The 13,866-nt window shown below is 34.7% G+C and overlaps 1 protein-coding gene across 1 annotated transcript in view; it reads left to right on the forward strand.

Annotated features, from left to right (window-relative positions):
- Positions 1-13,866, forward strand: part of MTMR10 (myotubularin related protein 10) — a 59,772-nt gene that overhangs the window by 42,580 nt on the left and 3,326 nt on the right. The window contains exons 13-15 of the mRNA XM_079122113.1: positions 2,826-2,995; positions 3,710-3,880; positions 12,618-12,800. Coding sequence (XP_078978239.1) covers positions 2,826-2,995; positions 3,710-3,880; positions 12,618-12,800 — 524 coding nt within the window. The remainder of the gene's footprint in view (positions 1-2,825; positions 2,996-3,709; positions 3,881-12,617; positions 12,801-13,866) is intronic.

Consider the following 13,866-nt stretch of genomic DNA (forward strand, 5'->3'; position numbering starts at 1 on the left):
TTCTTACTCATGCTAGCTATAACCCTAAGGAAGCAGTTTGATATCAAGAAATTGAACTAACTAGTCAGTGGTGTGAATTTTATCTGATGTTTGGTAGGAATAAACTGCAATGTAAAATTTTTTCAGTTAAGGGGTAAGTATATATTAAATAACTTTTTAATAGAATTTGAGTTTATAGATAAAATGTAGTAGACTGCAAACTACCTTTTAACAATATAGTCACATTGCATATATATGAATATGGGATGCTACTTAAGCTTATAGAAATATTTTTTACTAACTGTCAAATTTTAACAATGTAAGTATATTTAAAAACATTAGGAAAAAATGATTGTTACTTTTTGATGCACTATATAAAGTAATACTCAACTGGTACAGAGTGTATGTTTAATTCACAAGTGCATGCACAGCTCAGGGGTCAGGTATTTTGTCCTCTCAACCAGTGAGTGTTCCCATCTTACTGGAAAGTCCTACTTAGCCTCAATTTCTCCATGCATTTGTAGTATAAGACCTCAGAAGTACTTAGGGTGTTTAATATTTTTAAAGTATATTTTTAAAATAGTTTATTAAGGTTTAATTTACACATTGTAAAAATTCACCCATTTTGAATATACAATTCAGTAACTTTTACAAAATACACAGAGAAAGTTTTCATCACCTGCAAAATACTTGTGTCCCAGTTCCAGGCAGTCACTTACCTACTTTCTATTTGTGTAGATCTGCCTTTTCTGTGTATTTCCTATGAGTGTTATCATACATCTTGTGGTCTTTATATATTCTAGGAACAGGTTATTTATATAATTTGCCAATATTTTCTCCTGCTCTGTGACTTTCTAAATATTTTCTTAATGTCTTTTCAAGCACTACTTTTAAAATTTGAAGTGCTATTTATACATATTTTTCCTTTCACGGATCATGTTTTTGATGTCATATCTAAGAATTATTTTCCTAACTCAAGTCGTGGATATTTTTGTCCTGTGTTTCTCCCACATAGAATTTTTATATAGTTTTAACTCTTAAATTTAAGTCATTGGTCCATTTTGAATGAATTTTTGCATGTGTTCTGAGGTAAGAGTCTAAATTCATCTTTTTTACATATGGGGATATTAAAATGTCCAGCACCATGTGTTGAAAAAAATGTCCTTTCTCTATTAAATTGCCTTGCCACATTTGTCAAAAATCATTGACTATGGGCTGGGGAGATAGCTTAGTCCGTAGAGTGCTTGCCTTGCAAGCACAAGGCCCTGGGTTCAATCCCCAGCACCGCCAAAAAAAAAAAAAACATTGACTATAAATGGTAAAGGTTTATTTTTGGACTCTATTTTATTCTACTGATCTCTGGCATTTCCTTTGCCAGTACCATACTGAATACTGTATAGCTGTATAATAAGTTTTGAAATTGAGACATGTGAGTATTCCAACTTTACTTTTGAAATTGTTTTGACTTGTTTGAGATTTTTGTATTTCTATATAACTTTTAGGCTCAGCAAAAAAATTTAAAAATTTTAAAAATTAAAAAAAAATCCCTACTGGGATGCTGATATAGAAATGTGCTGACCCCATAGATCAGTGTAGTAAGAATGCCATCAATATTGAATCTGCCATTCTTTGAGGTAACTATCTCTATTTGGGTCTTTTTTTGTTTTGTCAGCAATATTTTATAATTTTTATTACACAAGTTAGATTTATTAAATCTTAAGTATTTTTAATGACTGTGATTATTTTCTTTTTAATTTCTTTTTCAGGTTTATTGTATACTCAGATTGTTACTATGTATAGAATTTTTGTGATCTTACTGAATTCATATATTAATTCTAGTAGTTACTTTGTAGCTCCCTTAGGATTTTTTACATATAGAATCTTGTTGGCAAATATAATTTTTATATCCTTTATGATTTGTGTGCCTTTTATTTATTTATTTTTTTTTCTTGCCTAATTGCTCTGGCTAGAACCTCCAATACTAGGTACTATAGAAGTGTTAAGAGCAGACATCCTTATCTAATTCCCGATCTTAGGGGAAAAGCATTAAGGGTTTTACCATTGAGACTGCTTTTGTAGGTATTTTTGTAGATGTCTCTGATCATGTTGAAGAAATTCCCTCTATTCCTAGTTAGCTGAGAATTTATATCAGGAATGAATGTAGAATCATGTCAGATGCTTTTCCTGCATCTAACAAAATGATCATGTTGTTACCCTTTATTAATAGGGTGTGTTAATTTGGTTGGCAGACGTTTAACTAGCCTTGTACTCTTGGGATGAGTCCTTGGATCCCGGAGTAATTTATTAATGTTTTGTTGTTAATTTTTACATCTGTAATCATAAAGGATTTTAGTTGATAGTTTTCTCATTTCTTTGGCTGGCTTCAATATCAAGGTAATTCTGGTCTCACTGAAAAAGACCACAGCTATGAGAGACAGGAAGGAAATACTTGTTACCTTTTCAGATAATAGTGGACAGTTACTCTTCCCCATTCACCTCTGAGTCATTATCATGTTAAATTGTAGTAGGAAGATTACATTATACTTAGTATCTTTGACAGTATTACAATGAATTCTATAAGGATTTTCTACAATAAACCATTGAAATTTAAAAACTTTGACAGATAAGCTGCTATTATCTGGCAAATATTCATATACAAAAGACCATCTCCTACTACACACTAATTTATATAAAAGTCTATAGTATTTTAGAGTTGCTGAAACCAAGTAAAATTTCCCTCTGTAGATTATTTTGAAGATAACTTTTGCATAGAATACTGAATTATCTAGTATACTTCCCTTCAGCATGTCTCTGTTGTAATCATTTTGTTTCCATTTTATTGACAGAGGAGGAGGGAAGAGACTTAAGCTGTCTTATAGCTTCTCTTGTTCAAGTGATGCTGGATCCACATTTTAGGACAATTACTGGATTTCAGAGTCTGATACAGAAGGAGTGGGTCATGGCAGGATTTCAGTTCCTAGACAGATGCAACCATTTGAAGAGATCGGAAAAAGAGGTAACAAATCTCCAAGAGTTTATAATAACTATGTAGGTGAAAATCACTTCTGGAGGGTTCCATTTCCTTAAAATGGGGTACATGAGTTAAGAACTCGAGTTTTTGAGGGGGGCATTCTTGTAACAGCTGTGGGTTAGTGGCTGCCTTGAACCCATAATTAGGCTGCAGTATCTCATTGGCCAGGCAATGAGTCAGTTTTTATAGGGTGTTTCAGAGAGGACCATTTGACCTGTGACAACACAGGTATAAGAGATGTCAGCAGCAGCTGCTCTGGGACACATACCATGTGGCCTAGAATCTGATGCCAAACTGTTTTTTGAAATGTGGGGAAGTTTTCCAAATGTTGAGCCCAGAAGGTCAAATAAAAAAGTTAATTATAGAATTTGGTAGTGTGTTTTTTGTTCTAAAGAACTGTTTCCAAGACAGGCTTAAATACATATTTGGCTCTTCCCCATTCATACAGAGGCAACCTGTTCTGTCTGCTTTGCAACTTCAGCTTATACTTAATAGGCAAATAAAAGTTATGATGTTTATCATGATTAAACATACTTCTTAGGTTTGACATAGATGTTTATTTTATTCACACAGCCTTGGCTGAACTTAGGAGCCAAATGTTTTAGGCTTATCTGTTTTCTTATTAATCGTTTAATATCAGAAATAATTTGGAAATTCATGTGGACAGCATTAAATAATCCCATTGTCTGTATTTGCCAGTCTCCCTTATTTTTGCTCTTCTTGGATGCCACGTGGCAACTCTTAGAACAATACCCAGCAGCCTTTGAGTTTTCTGAGACTTACTTAGCCGTGCTTTGTGACAGTACCCGGATCTCACTGTTCGGCACCTTCCTGTTCAACTCTCCTCACCAACGGGTGAAGCAAAGCACAGTAAGTGACATGGTGGTGGCTGTAGCTATGTTTTTTGTCTTTTTGTTTTTCAACTTTGAAATATAATTGAACTACGGTTAACTGCATATTTTCAAAATATTACCCTTTCAGGCTGAATTTTTTGAATGCATTAAAGACAAAAGTCTAGAAAATTATTTTTTATAAATGAACATTTTGTGTTTTCTCTATAATTCATAATAAACCAATTTAAGAATATAAATTACTTTTAAAAATGATTTTATGTGTTCTATTTAGTTATATACAAAAATAGGATTCATTTTGACATAATTATAAAAATATGGAATATATTTTGTTCTAATTCCGTCTCCAGTATTTCCTCTTTCCCTCTCCTTCCCCCTGTTCCCTTCCTCTACCCTATTGATCTTTCTGCTATTTACTTTTAGTTTTTTGTTTTTTTGTTTTTCAATTAGTGTCTTGTGGATGTCCATGATGGTGAGATTCTCTGTGGTATATTCACATATGTACACAGAATGCTAAGTCAGATTCATTCCACTGTCTTTCCCTATCTCAACCCTCCTCCCTTCTCTTCATTTCCCCTTGTTTACTCCACTGATCTTTCTTCTATTTTTTTTTTAATCCTTCCACCATTAATTTTGATTACCTTATGTGTATCAGAAAAAATATTTGACCTTTGATTTTCTGGGACTGGCTTATTTCACATAACATGATAGTTTCCAGTTGCATCCATTTACTGATAAATGCCATAAACACATTCTTCTTTCTGGTTGAGTAATGCTCCATTGTGTATATGTGCCACAATTTTCTTTATCCATTCATCTGTTGAAGGGCATCTAGGGTAACACCAGAGCTTGGCTATTGTTGTGCTGCTATAAACAGTAATGTGACATCACTGTAGTATGTTGATTTTACATCTTTTGGATATATACTGAGGAGTGGGATACCTGGGTCACGTGGTAGTTCCATTCCTAATTTTTTTATTGATCTCCATAATGCTTTCTAGAGTGACTGCACTAATTTGCAGTCCCACCAACAAAGTATGAATGTTCCCTTTTCCCTACATTCTCCCCAACATTTATTGTTACTTCCATTCTTGATAATTGCCATTCTGGCTGGAATGAAATGAAATTTCAGTGTACACTGTTTCAATGAGTATTTCCCTAATTGGTAGAGATAGTGAACATTTTTCATATATTTGTTGACTGTATTTCTTCTTTTGAGAAGTGTCTATTTAGTTCCTTTGCCCATTTATTGGTTGGGTTACTTATTTTTTGGTGTTAAGTTTTGAGTTCTTTGTATATCCTTAATGTTAAAGCCCTATCTGAGGTACAGGTGGCAGAGATTTTCTCCCATTTTGTAGGCTCTCTCTTCACACTCTTTGTTTCCTTTCTGGTGAAGAAGCTTTTTAGTTTGATATCATCCCACTTAATTGATTTTTTATTTTACTTCTTGCACTTTAGGAGTCCTGTTTTTTTTTGGGGGGGTGCTGGGGATTGAACCCAGCGCCTTGTACATGCAAGGCAAGCATTCTACTCACTGAGCTATATCCCTAGCCCACTTTCAGAGTCTTGTTCCTGAGCCAACATGTTGGAGTGTTGGGCCTACATGTTCTTCTATCAGTTGTAGGGTTTCTGATCTAATTCTTAGGTCTTTGATCCACTGTTAACTTTTGTGCAGAGCAAGAGATAAAGGTTAAATTTCATTCTACTACACTTGGATTTCCAGTTCTCCCAGCACCGTTTGTTAAAGAGGCTATCCTTTCTCCAAAGTAGATTTTTGGCACCTTTTCTAGTATCAAATAACTATTTATGTGGGTTTGTCTCTGTGTTTTCTATTCTGTTCCAATGGTCTTCATCCTGTTTTGGTACCGGCACCATGCTGTTTTTGTTACTATAGCTCTGTATTATAATTTGAGGACTGGTACTGTGAGACTTTCTGCTTTGCTTTTTACACTGATTGCTTTAGCTAACTCTGGGTCTCTTATTTTTCCAAATGAATTTCATAACTGCTTTTCCTAGTTCTATGAAGAACATGATTGGAATTTTGATGGGAATTTCATTGAATCTATACATTACTTTTGGCAGTATAGCCATTTTGATAATACTAATTTTGCCTATCCCAGAATATGGGAAGTATTCCATCTTCTAAGGTCTTCAGTTTCTTTGTGTAGTGTTCTATAGTTTTCATTGTAGAGTTATTTGATTTCTTTTTCTAGATTGATTTCCGCAAAAATTCTTGAGGCTATTGTGAATGGGATAGTTTTCCTAAATTTCTTTTTCAACAAATTCATCATTATAGTGTAGGAACATGACTCATTTATGAGTGTTGATCTTGTGTCATGCTACTTTTGCTGAATTCATTTATGAACTCTAGCAGTCTTCACGTAGAGTTTTTTGGGTCTTTTAAATATAGGATCAAGTTATCAGCAAACAGATAATTTGAGTACTTCTTTTCCTATTGTATCCCTTTAATTTCATTCCCTTGCCTGATTGCTCTGACTAGAGTTTCAAATAGGACTAGGAGTGGTAAAAGTAGGCATCCTTGTCTTGTTCCTATTTTTAAAGGAAGTGCTTTCAGTGTTTCTCTATTCCAAATAATACTGACATTGGTTTTGTCACATTTAGCCTTTATAACATTCAGGTCAGTTCCTTCTAGTCCTAGTTTTTCTAGTGTTTGTAATGAATGAATTGCTGTACTTTGTCAAATGCTTTCTCTGCATCTTGAGATAATCGGGTTATTCTTGTCCTTAAGTCTATTTTTGTGATGAATTACATTTATTGATTTCCATATATTGAACCAACCTTGCATTCCTGGAATGAAACCCACTTGAGCATGGTGCACTATCTTTTTAATGTGTTTTTGTATGTGGTTTACCAAAATTTTATTAACAATTTTTGCATCTATGTTCATCAAGGATATTGGTCTGAAGTTTTCTATCCTTGATGTGTCCTTGTCTGGTTTTGGTGTCAGGATGATACTGGTTTTGAAGAATGAATTTGACAGTGTTCCTTCCTTTTCTATTTGAGGAGGATTGGTAGTAGTTCTTCTTTAAGGATCTTGTAGAACTTAGCTGAGAATCCATCCAGTCCCAGGCTTTTCTTTGTTGGAAGGCTTTTGATAGCTGCTTTAATTTCATTGCTTGAAATTGATCTGTTTTTAAGCTTTCTGTATTCTCATAGTTCAATTTTGGTTGGTTATATGTCTCTAGAAATTTGTCAATATCTTCAAGATTTTCTAGCTTATTGGAGTATAGATTTTCAAAATAGTTTTTGGTGATCCTCTGGATTCCAGTAGTGTTTGTAGTGATCTTTCATTTTACATTGCAGAGTTCGATAAGTTGAGTTTTTTCCTTGTTTCTTTTAGTTTGTCTAAAGTTTTATCAATTTTGTTTATCCTTTCAAAAATTCAACTCTTTATCTTCTGCATTTTTTAAATCTCATTTTCATATTTTGGCTCTTATTTTAATTATTTCCTGTCTTTTTCTGATTTTGGTGTTGGTTTGTTCTTTTTCTAGGGTCTTGAGATGTAGTATTAGATTATTTATTTGGTATCTTTCTATTCTTTTAATGTCTGAACTCAGTGCTATCAACTTTCCTCTTAGAACTGCCTTCATACTGTCCCTGAGATTTTGATATGTTGTATCACTCTTCTCATTTATTTCTAATAATTTTTTTATTTCTCTCCTGATTTCTTCTGGTATCCATTCATCATTCAAAAGTGTATTTTTTAATCTCCAGGTGTTAGAATGGTTTCTGTTTACTGTTGACTTCTAATTTCATTCCATTGTGATCTGATAGATTACAACATATTATCTCTTGTATTTGTGAATTTGGTTTGTGACCTAAAATATGGTCTATTTTAGAGAAGGGTTCACATGCTGGTGAAAAGCGAATTCAGTCAGTAATTGATGAAATATTCTATAGATGTCTGTTAGGTCTATATTATTAATTATGTTTTTAGTTCTGTAGAGTCTTCACTTAGTTTTTGTTTGAATGATCTATCTACTGATGAGAGAGGTGTGTTAAAGTCACCCAGTATTATTATACTGTGGTCTGTTTGATTCTCAATACTGATAAGGGTATGTTTGATGTACATAGATGTTCCATTGTTTGAGGCATAAATATTTACGATCATTATAGATTATTGATATATGATTACCTTAAGCACTATAAAGTGATCTTCTTTGTCTTTTCTGATCAATCTTGGCTTAAAGTCCTCTTTATCTGATATAGGAACAGCTAACTGTGCTTGTTTTGGAGTCCCATGTAAATGGTATGTTTTATCTGATCCTTTCACCTTTAGTCTGTGGATGTATTTTCCTGTGAGGTGAGTCTCATGCATGATATTTGGTCTTCTTTTTTAATCCAATTTACCAGCCTATGTCTTTTGATTGAAGAGTTTAGACTGTTTACATTGTTATTATTGAAAGATTATTTTTATTTCCTTCCATTTGGATTTATTTTAATGTTTAAATTGGATTTGATTCTCCTTTATTATTCTTTTATAATTCCTCCATATCCTCTTTTTTAAATTTTTCATTCATAAAATATTTGGTATGTTTTGTAGTACAGACTTTCTAATTATGAATTCTTTTAGCTTCTGTTTGTCATGAGAGGTTTTTATTTCATATTCAATTCTGAAGCTTAATTTTGCTGGGTGTAGTATCCTTGGTTGGCATACATTTTATTTCAGAGCCTCCTGGCTTTTAGTGTTTGGGCTGAGAAATCACTTGAAATTTGGATTGGTTTACATCTAAATGTGACCAGTCATTTTTCTCTTGCAGCTTTTAAAATACTGCCCTCATACTGTATATTAGATATTTTCACTGCAACGTGTCCTGGAGTGGATCTATTGGATCTTCTATATTTGGAGTCCTAAATGCTTCTTCTATTTGAATTTCCATTTCATTCTTGAGGTTTGAAAATTTTTCTGATATTATTTAATTGAAAAGATCGTACATCCATTTAGCTTGTATTTCACAGCTTTCGTCTATCCCAATAAGTAGTCAATTTGTTCTTTTAATGTTATCCCAGATTTCTTGAACATTATGTTGATGGAATATCTTTTTTTCACGGTTGACTTTATTTTTAAGATTATATACTTTGTCTTCAAGGCCTAAAAATCTACCGTCAATGTGCTCTGATCTATTTGTGATGCTTTTCATTGAATTTTTAAAGTGGTTTATTCTTTCATTCTTCATTTCTGTTTGGTTCTTTTTAAGAATCTCTCTTTATTGAAGTGATCTTTCCCTTCCTGTATTTTCTCTCTGATTTCACTCCTTACATCTTCTTCTAATTCATAGAATGTTTTAACTATGAACTTTCCAAATTCTTTCTCTGATATCTCCTCCACTGTGGTGTCAATGAAGTCAGTTGTTGAAGCATTATGGTCTGTTTGGGATGATTTGTTTCCTTGCTTTTTCATAGTATAGTTTGTATGTCTACTCATCTATTGGTATAGTTCTCACTTCTTTTTTTAAAATTATTTTATTTTCTTTCTTCTAATTAGTTGTCCATGACAGAAGAATGCATTTATACATTATGATATATCATACATACAGTATAGTCTCTCATTTTTCTGATTATACATATTGCAGGTAGTTCTCACTTCTTAAACAAAGGACTCCCATGCGAGCTTCTTTCTCTTAAGAGCCCTCTCAATTCTGCTTTTCTTTTGCTACCTTCTTTCTGTGTTTTGAGGAGTTCAGGACACACCGCCTAGTTTACTTACACCATCTTCCAGTCCACTGATCAAGAATGTAAATTACTTAAATCAACTTCGGTGTTTTGGGGTTTATATTTTCACATTTGGGTTGGTTAAAAAAAAGATGTTGTTTGAAGACAGCGTTATAAAGGCTATTATCTCCTAAGTTAGTAGAAAAAAGGTGTGCAATACAAGATTATTTCTCTTTGAGAGTCAAGGAGAAGGAGGTTTGAAAATGAAATGTAGAGACCAGATGTGGCGGCACATACCTGTAATTCCAGTGACTTGGGAGGCCAAAGCAGGAGGATTCTAAATTTGAGCCAGCTCGGCAAATTAGCAAGGCCTGAAAAGTAATTTAGCGAGACCTTGTCTCAATAAAAAATGAAAAGAACTGGGAATGTAGCTCAATGGTAAAGTGCCCCTGGGTTAGATCCCCAGTTCCAAAGAAAAGAAATGAAGTGTGTAGAAATAGCACTGGACTGAAACTCTGTAAATATGCCCTTACCATGTATTCTCAGAGTCCCTTGTGTCACATGACATTTCACTATTAGGTAGGGTTTTAAGTTTTTAGTAACATTCATTGACCTACAGTAAGAGTCAATTAGGACTAAGGAGAGTCTCATGCCAAACTAGAAATTTTCTCCTGCATGATGCAGGTAGAAACCTTCCTGAACCATAAGTTGTATCTACCTTCCATCCAATGAGCCAACAGTATCATCCATAAATGCTGCAGTGACCATGGAGAGAAACCAAATGGCAGACCATATAAGCTTGATGGAGACTAAAGGAGAAGGGAATTTTCATCACAGTGAGCTCTCTATTAATGTCCTGGTCTATAAAAAGTTCTTAGCCTGCAGTCCACTCAGGATTAAACTCTTAGTCCTGGTTCACCATCTGTAAAGTAGATCCATCAATCTAACAGTAATGCTTTTGGCCTTATTGTACAAGGTGAAAACATTTTGTAAATTGTGAAATGTTTTATAAATAATCCTGGAGAAAAAAGAGTTTTTCTGGATTATAGGTGTGAAAGACAAAATGGAGTATTAGGACTCAGAATAGGGAGAATTTCATTAATGAGGAGTCCAAAGAAAAGGACTGAACCTGGGGTTTGATTACAGAGGCAGAAAATGGGCTGTGTGAGGGAGGTTGGAGGCAGATCTCATCGCAGGCAAAGGAGCCAGTTCTCAGAACACAGAGGCAAGGAAGGAAGGATGGCCCAGTATTGCTACTTTTTGGAGCTCAGGACTCAGAGAAACTCAGTCCTCTTCGTGTTTTAGATTGAATACCTTGGGAGGGAAATTTTTATAAATTCTTCTTCCTTAGAAAGATCGAATCTTTCCAAACACTGTACTAAGAACCAGTGATGAACTGAGAGTCGCGTAAAGCCAGGAAGACTTATTCATTCCTAAAATAATGTTCTTCCAGTTTCTTACACACACTCATCATTTTCATGCCTTTCCTTACTGAAAACCCATCCTTTCCTGGGCTCTGCTTGCCCCTCAGCTCTCTCCACTCTTTCCCTTCACTGGCCTGCACACACAGCTGTGCACCCATGCACAAAGACACACAGTGTGAGCTTGGGAAAGGGACAGGAGGTCAGGAGGTTTACCACCACATTTGACTAAAATGTCCAATGAGAGAACATTGGCTTTGGGGTCCTGGTGACATGGCAGTGCTTTGGGTGGACTCGGAGACCTTTATGGGCCCAGAAACTGCTGCTTACTCCTGCCGCTTAGCTAGATTCTGGATATGTCAAGATTTGCTGACATACAGATCTTTATTTATAAAAGGTAGAGTATTCTGTAGTATTGCATCTGCTTTCTGTTTTATGTCCTAATGCTGTATTTTTAAAATTTGGCTAATTCAAAAGTTATTTCTCAGACACATACTATCATAAATCCCTCCCGGGAACTAACCATCACCCAAGTCATGATTCTTCATACAATTGCTGTCCTCTGCCCCTTCTACACATACCATAAGCCAATGGTGGTTCCTGGTTTTTTCCATTCTGAGGCCATCTTAAACGTTAGTGGTCAGGAACTGTTTGTGTAAAGTCTGATTTTCTTTGGAGATAAATATTTTCAATTTTCACATTTTAAAAAAAGGTGATTATTTTCAATATACTTTGCCAAGGAATATTAAAAGTGATTTCACTTTACTTGATTTCAACAATTTAAAGAAGATGGGTTATTTTTATCCATCCATATGTAGGATAAAATTTCAAATAACTAAAAAAATTGTTAAGTACATTTGGTGCTTAATGGATTTTTTACATGTTTGAAATATTTGAAATAGAATATTTTGTAAAACTTTTTTTTTTTTTTTGATGATTCTAAGCCATCATTGCAGCAAAGAATATACCTGGCTGTGATACAGCCATGGCCTCCTAATCTCTGTACCTTTATGCTTAAGAACATTTATTCTTTGCCTTTTGACTAATTTCTAAAAAAAAACAGTTTTGTTTTGTAGAAAATTTGTAAAGTATTGAAAGATACAGAACAAAAAAGAAAAGTCAATCATTTCCTACAATCCAGAGACTCAGTATTAGGTATTATTTCCTCTAGGAAACTTCTATATACACTTGAGGTAGCCTGCTTTTGTCACTTAGCTAAGATGAGGGTCCTTTCTCCACATCGCTAAAGGTGAGTCCTTAGTTTGAGCTTTTTGGGGGCTGCCATCCAGAGGCACCCTGTGCCCACCTGCACAGTGAAGGCCTGGATATCACCCCATGGCCTTGAGTTGTCTCCATTTGTTGTGATGGAAACGAGGTCACCAGGCTGTATCAGTCCAGAGTGGGCACTTTGGCACATTCTAAGATTTTTATGGTATCTTATTAACATCCTTATTGCTTCCCTGCTTTGGAGGCAGGGAGTTCACTGAAGGGTCTGCTGCACTCACTCAAAGGGCAATAAGTACTGCTCTGGGGGTTTTGAGTGTTCTAGTTCAGAATCTTTCACCTGTGTGATGATGAGGGCTCATCAAAAGAAAGGAACCGAAATGAGAAAATCTTCAGCTGTGCATCCTTTCACGCATGTTCAAATGTTTTACTTTGCAGGAATTTGCTATAAGCAAAAATATCCAACTGGGTGATGAAAAGGGCTTAAAATTCCCCTCAGTTTGGGACTGGTCTCTTCAGTTCACAGCAAAGGACCGCACGCTTTTCCATAACCCTTTCTACATTGGAAAGAGCACGCCTTGCATACAGAATGGCTCTATGAAGTCTTTTAAGCGAACGAAGGTAAATTACATCAGGGCACCACCAACAGAAACCTCATGTTGGCTCACACATAACCAAACATACCTTTTTCAGAACACAGGTATTAAAAGTAGTCATTCCACTGATCTTTCTTCTAAGTTTTATGGCCCCAAAGGCAATGGAGTAAATCTGACCTAACATTTCTTATGTACATATACCACAGTGAATCTCACCATCATGTACATCCTTAAGACACTAATTAAAAAAAAAAAAAAAAAAAAACTAAAAGTAAATAGCAGAAAGATCAGTAGAATAGAGGGAAGGGAACAAGGTGTGGGAGGGAGGGATGGGAAGGGGAAGTGCTGGGGACTGAATTAGAACAAATGATATCCCATGCTTTTATAATTATGCCAAAATGAGTTCTGTTGTCATGTATGACTATAAAGAATCAATTAAAAAAACCAAAATTGCTATTTAGAGGTATATTAATGAGAGCCATAGTCAGAGTTGAGTACTTGTTTCTCTAGAAAGACTTGAAAGGACATAGCAAATATGATAAACTGCAGATCTCTCTAAAAGAAAATAATTCTTAATAAACAACAACAACAACAACAACAACAAAAAAAAAACAATAAAAAAGTAGTCACTTCCCAAGTAACACTGTTAATGTAGGGTTTTGAGGGATCATTTCCTTTTTAACTAACAGTACCGTATCTTGACATTTCTTCTTGGTGTGTGACTTGAAAGCCTAATCAGCATCTGAGTTGGCAGATCATATTCTGAACCTAGAGTCCTGTGTTCTGGAACACATCTAGTCTGCCAATTCTTTCTAGAATTAGCGAGGCCTAGTATTTTGTTGTTGTTGTTTTGTTTTGTTTTTATTTTTTCCTAACTCAGAAGTCATAAATGTGCACTCAAGCAAATTAATAGAGGATTACTCACCTCCCTAGCTCCATTCAGGTGTTGGAGCCTTAAGGAGAGAACCCCTGAAAACAGTGTAATTCTGGGGAAGGAGAATTGAAATAAGCATTATAAGGGAAGGAATGAAAATGTTCTCTGCAGCTGAAATTCCATCCATTTACCATAAATACTGAGTTTATGTTTGCCA

Source organism: Sciurus vulgaris, assembly GCF_902686455.1.
Source record: "Sciurus vulgaris genome assembly, chromosome: 2".
Lineage (NCBI taxonomy): Eukaryota > Metazoa > Chordata > Mammalia > Rodentia > Sciuridae > Sciurus > Sciurus vulgaris.